The following is a 13,012-nucleotide window of genomic DNA, read 5'->3' as shown; positions in this document are numbered from 1 at the left end:
TCTGGACCTGGAGACTTGAATTCATTTAGGCTAGCTAAGTGTTTCCTCACTATCTTTCTGTTTATAGATATCCTGGATTCTTCTATTCCCTTAATAGGACAGTGAATAACAGTTGATGTTACATTTCCTTTCTGAGAGAAAACAGATGCAAAATAGGAATTTAAAAGTTCAGCCTTCTCAACATCCTGTCTTACCATTTCATCATTTTCATCCTGTAAAAATCCTATAGCATCTTTGACTTTTCTTTTACTTTTGACATATCCCCAAAATCCTTTATTATTGCTTTTGACATCTCTTGCAAGCCTCAATTCATTTTCAGCTTTAGCTAATCTGATTTGTGCCCTGCAGGTTCTGCAGACAGCATTATATTCTTCTTTAGATATGCCTCCCTCTTTCCATTTTATAAACATTTTTTTCTTCCTTTTTAGCATGTGCTTAAGTTCTGTGTTCATCCATCCTGGGTTCCTTAACTGCTTCCTATTCTTCCCTCTTTTCGGAATTGTTAACAACTGTGCTTTGAGAATTTCATTTTTCAAGATTTCCCATCCTTCCTGGACATTTTTGTCTTTAAGGATATCCAGCCATTGGATCCCTCCAATTCTCTTTCTGAATCCCTTAAAATCTGCCTTTCTGAAATCTAACCTTGACGTCTGAGTCTTCACAGGTCTTCCGCCTCTAGTTATCCAAAATTCTAAAATAGCATGGTCGCTACCTCCTAGGGTCCCAGCCACTTTTACCTCCTCAACCATTTCCTCCCTGTTTATAAGGATTAGATCCAAGGTAGCAGTTCCCCTTGTTTTCTCCCTTACCTTTTGGAAGATAAAGTTGTCAGCAAGAGAGGATAAGAATTTCCTTGACCTGATAGTTTTGCCTGAGAGAGATTCCCAACAAATGTCTGGATAGTTGAAATCTCCCATGACAACTATGTCATATTTTTTGGAGAACTTGGCCATTTGATGCATAAAGAGTTCATCCATAGCTTCAGCTTGCACAGGCGGCCTGTAGTAAATGCCTACAATGGTGTCCTTTCCATTGTTCTGTCCTTGTATTCTTACCCAAACAGTTTCCACAGAACTCCCAGTCTCTGAAGCTTCAATCTCTGTGCAGATATACGCGTTTCTAACATACAATGCGACACCCCCTCCTCGTTTATCAAGTCTGTTTCTTGCAAATAAGTTGTATCCTTCTAGTCTTGTATTCCAATCATGTGTATTGTCCCACCAAGTTTCAGTGATTCCAATGACATCATATTTCTTTTCCTGTGTTAGTAGTTCCAATTCTCCTTGTTTGTTGCCCATGCTTTGTGCATTAGTATAGAAACATTTTAGTTTGTGATTGGTTTCTCTTTCTCCAATATTTTTATTAATTAGATTCTTTCGTCTTTGTTCTTCTTTTCCACTTCTAATAGCAGAGTTCTCAATAGCATTTGTCAGGTGTATGGCTTTTTCTGGTCTTTTGCTTCCCTTCCCATGTTGTTCTAGTTTAAAGCTCTCCTTACAAGTGTAGCAAGGCGACTTCCAAATACATGCTTACCAGTCTTCGTAAGGTGCACCCCATCTCTAGCAAGTAGTCCATCATATAAGTGACTGACCCAATCTGGCAGGAGGACATGCAGAGCTAGGACAGCAGCACACATGGGGAAGGAGGCAAATCACCCCAACAGGCAGGAAGAAGCAGTGTGGTGGCCGCAGACCGAAGGTGTGCACCCGTTCCCCGTAACACTAACAGGACTGAAGTTGCCATTCCAACTGTTAGATCTTCCCGAGTCTGGTTATTTTTTAAAGAATCTGCCGATAGCCCAAAACAGGCCATTTGTAGCAAAACTACCAGCCTGACCACCACCAGCAGGATTAGGCACATGGCAGCAAAGCATCTGACTTTGTGGGCCGAACCCCTGGCTCCAGGAACACTGTCTGCAGGTGACAACACTGCTTCTTCCACTGTTTTGCGTACAAGCCAATCCCCAGTTCATTGTGCCTGTGAGGATGCCTCGGCCCTGCACCTGTTGTTGCCCACAGTCAACCAGCACCATCATCAATCCCGTCCACGTCCTTGTCCCAGCCCAGCCTTCAGTTGTGTATACTCCAGTCATTGGAACGCAAGCGTAAATACGTAGCCAATGTCCCACAGGCCACCGTACTTAATTTGCACATTTCTCGTCTGCTTGCGCTCGAAATGTTGCTTTTTAGGCTCGTTGAGACGGAAGCTTTCCACAACCTGATGGCGGCGGCCGTCCCAAGGTACTCGGTCTCCAGTCTCCACTATTTCTCCCGTTGTGCCGTACCAGTATTACACCAGTATGTGTCCCACAACATTACCCGTGCCCTCAACAATGCTGTTACTGGCAAAGTCCACCTAACTATGGACACGTGGACAAGTGCTTGTGGGCAGGGGCGGTACATCTCACTGACGTCACACTGGGTTAACATAGTGGAAGCCGGGACCCAGTCAGACCTTGGAATGGAACACATCCTCCCCACGCCGAGGATTGCGGGCACTATATCAATCAGGGTTGCCCCCACAGTCTACAGCTCCTGCACCTCCTCCTCCTTCTCCTCTTCTTCTTCAGCCTCCATCTCTGAGATGAACATATCAGTCAGAAGCTGAAAGCACTGCAGCACTGCCTCAGCCAAGCGGCAACAGGCTGTGCTGAAGCTAATCTCCATAAGTGACAAACCGCACAATGCAGAAGAGTTGTGGACAGCGCTGAAGGAGCAGTCAGATATTTGGATGACACCACTGGACCTACAGCCAGGCACGGTCATGTGTGACAGGGACCGGAACCTGGTGGCGGCTCTGAGGCAAGGTGAGCTCACACACGTACCTTGCCTGGCCCATGTTCTTAACCTCATGGTTCAACATTTTCTCAAAAGCTACCTGGAGCTGCCGGATCTGCTAGTGAAAGTACACCGTCTGTCTGCCCATTTTAGAAAGTCAGCTACAGCTTCAGCTGCCCTTGCCTCGCTGTGCAGCGTTTGCAGCTTCCGGCTCACTGACTGGTGTGTGATGTCCCCATGCGTTGGCACTCTACACTGCATATGTTGGACAAGGCCCTCGATATTCAGTTCAGACTCCACACATAAGACCTCAGGAGTGGACATGGATGTCAGACATATGTACCATCCTCCAGAACTTTGAGGACTGCACCAAGATGGTGAGCGGCGATAATGCCATAATTAGCGTCACCATCCCGATTCTCAGCATTCTGAAAACCTCTCTGCTCACAATTAAAGAGGATGCATTACAGGCAGAGAACATAGACATGGAGCAAGGAACTATACAGGGCGATTACAGTCAGCCCAGGCTCATGTCATCGCAACGTGGATTGTTAGATAATGAGGAGGAGGAAGAACAGGAGCTACTTTCATGCGCTATAGATGGTACTACAAGCACAACTGTCATACCATCTGTTCAGCAGGGATGGCCTGAGGACAGGGAGGAGGAGGAGGACAGCATGGTCAGTCATCCTGTTGGTGAGGACACGGAAGTCTTGCCTGTAAGCAGTCTGGCACGCATGGCTGACTTTATGTTTCGCTACGTTTCCCGTGACCCTCGCATTATAAAAATTTTCGGTGACACTCATTACTGGTTAGTGACACTTCTAGACCCACGCTACAAGGAGAACTTTCAATCTCTTCTTCCAGATTCAGAAAGGTGTGCAAAAATGTTGCTGTACCAGAGGGCCCTTGTAGCAGAATAACAGAAAAAATTCCCATGTGAGAACGCTGGCAGCAGACGTCAGAGTTTGTTGTACAGCCAAGGAGTCCAAGCGAGAGAGACAGAAGTACAATCCAGCTCAGGCAGGGGAACAATGGCAAAGTTCTCAGACCCTCCCATCGTGACGCCATAGAGGCAAGGGGTGCTGGCACAAGACGTGCAATGTTTGGGAAGATGGTGAGGGAGTACCTTGCAGATCGTACAAACGTCCTCTGGGATTCCTCTGTGCCTTTTAATTATTGGCTATCCAAGCTGGATACGTGGCATGAATGGGCTCTGTATGCCTTGGAGGTCCTGGCCTGCCCTGCTGCTAGTGTTCTGTCAGAGCGGGTTTTTAGTGCCACTGGTGGAATTATAACAGATAAGCGCATCCGCCTGTCAACTGACAATGCAGACAGGCTGACTCATAAAAATTAACAAGGGCTGGATTGGGCAAGACTTCTGTACACCACCGAAAGAAAACAGCAAAACATAACCTCAAATACACTGTCTTTTTTGTGGAGGTGTATTCTCATGCACCTCTTCACAATCACACATGGGTATCCACTTCCTGATTTGGTCTGTTTGGTGTTATCCTCCTCCTAATTGTCATCCTCATCATCCACAACCAGTATAACACCAGGGTGAACGTATTTCGTGAAGCAAAAGTCACTCAATTTTTGGCAAGGGTGTTTTTATGATGCCCGTTACTAATTTGAAACCAAATCAATTGATACTTCCCAAGGGGGAACTGTCATAAAACTGAGATGTACGTATATTCTTCCAATTTATTCTTATATTTTCCATTTTTCCTATCTGTTTAACACCCTCTTATGATCTAGTGTATACCTTTCCAATATAAATATAGTGAAATCCTATTATATTATATTTTTATTTATATCCCTGTCTCTGAGCTGTTGCTAGGGACAAACATATCTCGTTGAACACATTCTGGCTTCATATCTATGAACCTGTGTTCGCCCCTCCCTTTTGTTATTTTCTTTCATAGGTGGATTCACATTTTTTATTTATTTGTTTGATTTCAGTATGATTTCTCATTATGTCTCCTCATTCTCCACCACTAGATGACCAGGGTTAACATGTTCTGTGCTGCTACAGGCAGTCCAATTTATGGCAAGGGTGTCTGTCTATGATGCCCATAGTATATTTTTTTAAAATGTACCCCCCATGGGCAAATATTTTTCAGCCCATGCACTGCATGTATGGGCGTTACAAGTCTTGGAGACCCACTACTTTACATTGGGCCTAGTTTTTACTGAGGCCTTCATCAATGTCTCCTCATTCTCTGCCACTAGATGACCAGGGTTAACATGTTCTGTGCTGCTACAGGCAGTGCAATTTTTTGGCAAGGGTGTCTGTCTATGATGCCCATAGTATATTTTTTAAAATGGGGAAATGTTTGTCAGCCCATGCACTGCGTTTATGTGTGGCGCCCCTGAGGCTCAGTTACCACAGAGGTACTGCACCTTCTCCTAAGGTGTAGTGTCCCACCAACTAGGTAAGTTGGGAACTCCTTTCCACACTCCAACACCTGCATCCCACACACAGGATAGTTTAGTAGGTCCGCCTAGCAGCTTCAGGCTGGGGGTAGCAGAGCACCCTTCGTGGAACCCTGCTTCGTAACACGAGATGTGCTGTGAGGTGGGTGGAGTTAGTATAAAAGAGAGGGAAAGTTGAGGATAGTAAGTCAGTCTGACGGGAGGTCAGGCGAGAGGAGTTCAGTTCTGAAGTTTAGTTTTGAGTTCAGTTTGAGTTCAGTTTAGAAAGAGTGCTGCAGCTGCCTCAGTGATCTGAGCCAGCTGGCACGGGAAAGAGAAGAGAAGGAGAAAGACGTAGACCTGCAGCCTAAGCTTCCATAAGAGGGAGAAGGAACAGCGCGGAACGAAGGAGTAGGAGAACAGAGAGGAGTTGTGGATTGGAAGAGGAACCCTGCCTATAGGTTCTCAGCGCAAGGCTGGGGCCCGGTCCCCGAGGTTGTATGGACACTTATGGTTCTGCAGCAGACACCGGTGAAGTAGTTGGCTGTAAATGCACTACTCCCATCCAAGACTTGGGACACAACAGCAACCGATTTGTGAGCCAGGACTCTGAGAGGAGTCCCCGATAGAGGCTACAGCTGTCTGTCATACAAGTAAGGTTCTAGGAACATCTGACAGGTGGAATTCCAGAGAACTACGGTACTGGAGCTCTTCACATTAAAAGGCGCAATAGAGGAGTCGTTCAGGAAAGGCACATGTTGGCGGAGTGTTGGAGAGGAGAACCCTGACTTGCCCGGGAGGTTGATTGAGTCTCTACCCTGGAGGACACGGCACGGAGGCGGGCACCAGTGGGTACCACGAACTGTGAGTAAAGCTTTGAAACTACAAGCCCTGGTGTCCTCCATTCATTCGTCGCTAACACCTTCAGCACCGCTACATCTGGGTACCAGCATCTATACCATTCTGCGCCTCTCCTCATCCATTGCACCCACACTGCCCTGGGACTACAGCTCCACCTGTGGGGAGCTATACCATCTTTGCTGCACCACACCATCAGTCTCAGCGGATCGGCATGCAGCGTTGGCTTACCATCTACCTTGCCAAACACCACGGGTGGCGTCACGAACCATTCAATTAAACCTTAACACCATTAACATCACCGCCATTGATATTGGGCGCCCAGGACCACGGATCGGGTCACCGCGGCATTACATGTCTAGGAGACCCGATCCTTTCCATTGGGGCTAGTTTTTACTGAGGCCTTCATCAATGTCTCCTCATTCTCTGCCACTAGATGACCAGGGTAATGTGTTCTGTGCTGCTACAGGGAGTGCAATTTTTGGCAAGGGTGTCTGTCTATGATGCCCATAGTATATTTGCAAAAAATGTACCCCCCATGGGGAAATGTTTGTCAGCCCATGCACTGCGTGTATGGGCATTACATGTCTAGGTGACCCGCTCCTTTACATTGGGCCTAGTTTTTACTGAGGCTTTCATCAATGTCTCCTCATTCTCTGCCACTAGATGACCAGGGTTAACGTGTTCTGTGCTGCTACAGGCAGTCCAATTTTTGGCAAGGGTGTCTATGATGCCCATAAATATTTTTAACAATTTTATTCCTACAAGGGGAAATGTTTGTCAGCCCATGCACTTAGTGTATGGGCATTCCAAATCTAGGAGACACGCTGCTTTAAATTGGGCATAGGTTTTAATCAGGCCTTTCTCCACGTCTCATCATCCACCGCCACTAGATCACCAGCGTTAACGTGTTCCATGCTGCTACAGCCATTGTCAAAATCCTAACTAGGGTGGGTGTTTTTGCTGGGCATTAAATCCTTGTTATGGAAAAGGTTGAGGTGTATCCCACAGGGGAGCATGTTTGCCAGCCAACACACTAAGGCCTCTTTCAGACATCCGGTGTCAGGGGTCCGGCGGCCTGCGGCGAATAGCCGGGCCGCCGGATCCGGTCTGCAGCGGTGACACCGGATGTACATGCGGCCCCTGATGCGGCTTGGAGGACATTTAAAGGAGCCGCAGCACCGGGGGTCGAGAGAGTCAGCCGGAGAGAGATCGGGAGGCGAGAGAGCAGCCAGAGAGACAGCGGGGGACAAGAGAGCAGCCAAAGAGACAGCGGGGGACGAGAGAGCAGCCGAAGAGAGAGCGGGGGACGAGAGAGCAGCCGAAGAGACAGCGGGGGACGAGAGAGCAGCCAGAGAGACAGCGGGGGACGAGAGAGCAGCCAGAGAGACAGAGGGGGACGAGAGAGCCAGCCAAAGAAAGGTATGGAGCGTATGGAGAGAGAGAGAGAGAGAGAGAGAAGGGGAGGGGGAGAGAGAGAGAGAGATGCGCGCCGGGCACTTGTGGGGTTAAAACTCATAGTGCCCGGGCATGCGCAGTTGAAAAAGCCGGTCCGGCGCTGCAAAAAAACGTTGCAGCCAACGTTTTTTGCAGACGCCGGACGGCGCATGTTTGCCGTATCCGGCAAAACCCGGAGGCGCCGCATGTCCATTCGGCATGATGCGGCGATCATTATATTCTATGTGAAAAAACCGGATTCAATTCCGGATCCGGTTTACACAAATTTCGCCGCATCATGCCGGATTTAAAAAAACGGATGTGTGAAAGTAGCCTTAGTGTATGGGCATTACAAGTCTACGAGACCCGCTCCTTTTTAATGGGACATTTTTGGTTAAGAGGCCCTACTCCATGTTTGTTCCAAGGGGGATTGGGGTTATTGGGGTGCATATGACTTGGTAGCAGGGCAGGCCTTGCAGTCAATCCATAAGAAAACAGAATGGGAGTTAAAAAATGAATAATATGAAGTGGATTTTCCTGGGCCCATCCACTGTATGGGTTTAAAGGCTTATTGGGGTGCATATGACTTGGTAGCAGGGCATGCCTTGCAGTCATGCATAAGAAAACAGAATGGGAGTACGAAATGAATAATGTGAAGTGGATTTTCCTGGGCCCATCCACTATGTGGGTTCAAAGGCTTATTGGGGTGCATATGACTTGGTAGCAGGGCAGACCTTGCATTCAATGCAACATTTTTTATGGAAGCTATCCTGGACATCTTGTGAAAGTGGTATTGGGGTGCGTCGTAATTCTTGGCAGCCCATCCACTCACTGCATAGGCTATAACAGTTTAGGCAACCCACTGTTTAATAATGGCCCTTTAAGCAGATTAATGCTGCCTGATGCCCCTGTAAAAATAGGCTCTGGGACTTTAAGAGTCCCTCCTTCATAAATGAAACAAGATGTGTCTGCTTATGTGTCACACATCAAATGGCCAGGTAGGGTTAGTAAATGTTGCAATGACATTTCCCAGTGAATGGATTTGTTTTGGTTGAAAGCAATGTTAAAGCTGAAAAACGCTTCCAAAACGCTGCGTCTGAACTTTGCTGAACAAGTGGGGGAGGTACATTTTGGTCTGGGGTTATTTATTTTGCCTTATATACAAGTCATTACAAGTCATTAACCTGGAAAGGCTGTAACCTTAACATACTGTATTTCCCAGCAAAATCAATTTTGGTTTCGTTTTGGTATGTTTTTTGGTGTACCGGTAAAATGGCATGAAACTGTGACAACATTGTTTAAAGCTGTGAGCTAGGAGTCAGGAATGCTTCCAGGGGCAATCCCCATGATGTTCCTCTGTCATTTGAGCAGTGTTTCCATCCTTTTCAGACGTTTTTAGACCTTAAAAGGACCCCCGAGGGGGATCGCGGTAAAAATGCTCGGGTCTCCCATAGACTTACATTGGGCTCGTTGTTCTGTCCGAGTACCCGAGTATTCCAATTTGCTCAACCCGAACAACGAGCACCCGAGCATTTTAGTGCTCGCCCATCACTAGTAGCAAGAGCTGGTTGTCACATGGCAAACAGTGATCCCTGAAGCATTACTGCCCCAAGTGGCTACAGAGGCCCATGAGAGAGGAGCTCACTTCAGATCGGAAAAGATCTTTTAGTGGCTGCAACGACTATTTTACCATCCTCAGTTGAAAACTGTCATGGAGGAAATCTGTCAACTATGTCGGAGCTGCGAGTTAGCCAAGCCACCTGAACAAAGGGCCCCCATACAGGCCATAGTGACATCTGCTCCTCTTGTGTTGCTGATGATAGACTATCTGACCATTGGCCCAGCGCATCAGGGATATGAACACTGCTTAGTGATGACAGACCATTTCACGAAATTTGCGGCAATGACTCCGACGCAGCATCAGACGGTCGAAACCGTGGCATACGCCATCTGTAAGAATTTTATCCAGGTGTACACTCGGATCAAGGCGCCTGTTTCCTTGGAAAGGTGATGGAGGAGTTGCATTGGTTGGATCGGAAAGTCTAGGACAACACCCTACCTCCCCCAGGGAAACGGGGCCTGTGAGCGGTTTAACGGTACTCTGATACAGATGCTAAGGACCTTGGAAGAGGATAGGAAGGCCCGATGGCCTGAGTACGTGGTCGAGCTGGTATGGGTGTATTACAATTGAAAACACAGCACCACCGGTTACACGCATTATACTCTCCTATTTGGCCAGGTAAAGACATTACTGAATTCTGAATTGGAGCTAGAGCCCGAGGAAGACTTCCCATCGCGGGGGGTGTCTACTTGGATTCAAGAGCATCGACATCGATTACAGGGAGAATGTAAGAGGAAGGACAAGATCGGGCATATCTCTCCGACACCGGTTCCGGAACTACCAGGACTGTCCCCGATGTTGCAGGTGGGAAAGTTAAGTGGATAGTCGGGTGCAGTGTAAGCTGGGAGAGCAGAGCATCCATTGGGCACAGGCCTACTTAACAGATGCCTTGTGTACCGGTCCTACTGGGGGTGGGCGACGGACTGCCAGCTTCCCGCTTACCTCCATGACTGGAGGCAACTCTCATCCTCATCCAGAGACTGTAACGTGTGCGTGGCGCAGTAAGTGGCAGGTGACTAGGCCAGAGCCCCAACCAGATACCTGCATACACCGCAGAGCAAAATCTTGTTCCGGCGGTCTCACGTACTGATCTGAGCATAGCTAGTGGTGTTCAGGAGTGTGAGAATCTCCCACAATCTTCAAGGATCCTTCACCCTTCCCGTGGACTGGAACCCCGTTATATATAGACATCGCTGGGTCATCACGTGCCGCTGTTGTTGGTGCCACCGTTGGAGAACCAAGACGCTGCAATCAAGAAGACTACAGACTGATAAGTTTGATCTCCTTCCTTCTGTTAAACTCTCGTTTGTTCCTGCCCTTCCCCTTCCATACTTATCCTGTCCTCTGTCCTAACCTCCCTTTACTTCCTTACACTCCCTGCGTGGAATATCCCTGTTGTTAATAAAACCCTGTTAACGCTTGATCTGTCTCCTGTCCGTGACGACATCCCACGTTCCTGCGATATCTACACTAAAATTGCAAATTTTTTCACATTTTTGTCAAAGCGTTGATATATTCATAAATTAATTGCAAGCCATATCAATTTTGTATTTTCAACTTTTATAAAGTACCATGCGTCACAAAAAAAGCAATCTTAGAGAAACTAAGATATATGGAGTCATTCCAAAGTTGTTACCACATAAATTGCCACAGGTTGGGCTTGAAAAATTTGGCTTGGTCAGGAAGGTGCAAAATGGGCTTAGGTGAGAAGGGGTTAATATTTCGATAGCATTAAAAAATAATTACAAAACTTATAGAGAAAAGTTATAAATTCCCAAATATTACATACTGTAAATTCACATTCAATATATTTTGTGCTACACTTTGGTTTTAAAATGTATTTTCTTTTGAAAAACCTCTTTGATGTCTTTGCTCCTGAAGCTGTATATAACCGGATTCATCATAGGGGTTAACACTGTGTACAGCAAGGCCACCAAGGAGTCCACATCTGAAGAGTAAGAAGTCTTTGGCCGAACATACATGAAGATAAGTGGCAAGAAAAAAATATTGACCACGGCAAAGTGTGAGGCACACGTAGAAAACGTCTTCTTGCGTCCGTCCTTGGAATTAATTTTGAGAATGGTTACTATAATTTTAATGTAAGAAACGACCACTAGAGTAAAGGTTATTAGAAGAATGAAAGCTCCGAAAGAGGAGCCAACTACTACATTGAAAGAAGTGTCGGTACAGGCCAACTGTAACAATGGTGGATGGTCACAGTAATAGTGATGGATGACATTAGGACCACAAAATGGTAGGTTTGAGGCTAAGATTACAAGTGTGATTGGAGTGAAGAAACCACCAGACCAAGCTACAACCATCAAGAGTAGATAACGCTTCCTCGTCATAATGGTTGGGTAATGTAATGGAAAACAAATAGCGACATATCGATCATACGCCATTACAGTCAGTAGTAGACATTCTGTTGCTGCTAAAGACAAGAAAATATACATCTGAGCAAAGCAGGCCGGAAAAGAGATGGTGTCAAGGTTCATGGCGAACTTGGCCAACATCTTCGGGACGGTTACCGATGTGTAGCTCATATCAAGGAAAGACAAGTTACTGACGAAGAAATACATTGGAGTATGCAGCCGCCGGTCAAGTATGACCAAGAGGAAGATGCTTCCATTTCCAATGATGGTGAACAGGTATATAAAGAGAAACAGACAGAAAAGCAGAGTGGGATACTTCTGAAGACTCGGGAAGCCAAAGATGATGAATTCACTATTGGTCAGATTTCGAAAAACTGCTGACTGAAGGTTATCCTCATCCACCTGGTTCAGAATAATCAAATAGAAAAATATTAATAGAAAGTGTCTGACAGCAATTGAGGGAAAGGGCAGTTGTGGCACCATCCTTATTATCCAAGTCCTCTGTCAGCAGAACAATGAGAACAGTCAAAATGATGAACAAAGAGAACAGCCAGAAAGATGAAACTGTGACCAAATTATTTTGGATGCACTCACTATTCTGCTGATGCAGTCACTGTGTACATACATTACATTACTGATCCTGAGTCACATTCTGTATTATACCCCAGAGCTGCGCTCACTATTCTCCCGGTGCAGTCACTGTGTACATACTTTACATTACTGATCCTGAGTTACCTCCTGTATTATATTCCAGAGCTGCACTCACTATTCTGCTGGTGCAGTGTACATACACTGTGTACATACATTACACTACTGATCCTGAGATACATCCTGTATTATACTCCAGAGCTGCACTCACTATTCTGCCGGTGCAGTCACTTTGTACATACTGTAAGCTCGCTGGATAAGGTGAAATCCCGGAGTGGACTCTCTGGACCGCGGCACCGAGGGACCCAGGACGAGCAACCAGGTGGACCCGACCCCTATACAGGGACCGTTAGGAGCAGGTCCAGGGGTTCGAATGCCACGGCAGCCGGAACCAAGAGGGGCGGCTCGGAATGGGTACAAGAGCTTAACACGGGAAGGCGGGACTGGAGTCAGGAAGCAGGTACGGGAACAGGAGGACTGGATTGGAGTCAGACAGCTGGTACGGACACAGGCAGGCAGGGCTGGAGTCAGGTAGCAGATACGGACACAGGCAGGCAGAACTGGCTGGCGTTGGGTAGCGGGCACGGACACAGGCAGGCAGGACTGGAGTCGGGTAGAGGCTGCAAGGAAACACAGAACCGTCAGGGGGAAGCAGGCTCAGTGCAGGGAGGAGAGGCTGCAGCGTGGTGTCAGCGTGAACGCGCGTGGAGAAGGAAGGCCCGGGAAGGTGAGCGTCTGGAGGCACGGGAGGCAAGGGGACCGTGACACATACATTACATTACTGATCCTGAGTTACCTCCTGTATTATACTCCAGAGCTGCACTCACTATTCTGCTGGTGCCGTCACTGTGTACATAGGATCTGCGAAAATAAAGAACCTC

At 47.0% G+C, this 13,012-nt stretch overlaps 1 protein-coding gene across 1 annotated transcript; it reads right to left on the bottom strand.

The window, feature by feature from the left end:
• Window positions 1-10,928: 10,928 nt before the first annotated feature.
• On the bottom strand, window positions 10,929-11,966 carry LOC141051443 (olfactory receptor 6N1-like). Its single transcript, XM_073548372.1, has one exon. It carries the CDS (start codon window positions 11,964-11,966, stop codon window positions 10,929-10,931), a length of 1,038 nt encoding a protein of 345 aa, XP_073404473.1.
• Window positions 11,967-13,012: the final 1,046 nt, after the last annotated feature.

Source organism: Dendrobates tinctorius, unplaced genomic scaffold (genome assembly GCF_039654945.1).
Source record: "Dendrobates tinctorius isolate UK_male_01 unplaced genomic scaffold, ASM3965494v1 ptg000157l, whole genome shotgun sequence".
In the NCBI taxonomy this organism is placed as follows: Eukaryota; Metazoa; Chordata; class Amphibia; order Anura; family Dendrobatidae; genus Dendrobates; species Dendrobates tinctorius.
Note: the sequence above shows the minus strand (reverse complement) of the source record. Positions and strands in the feature narration are given on the sequence as shown.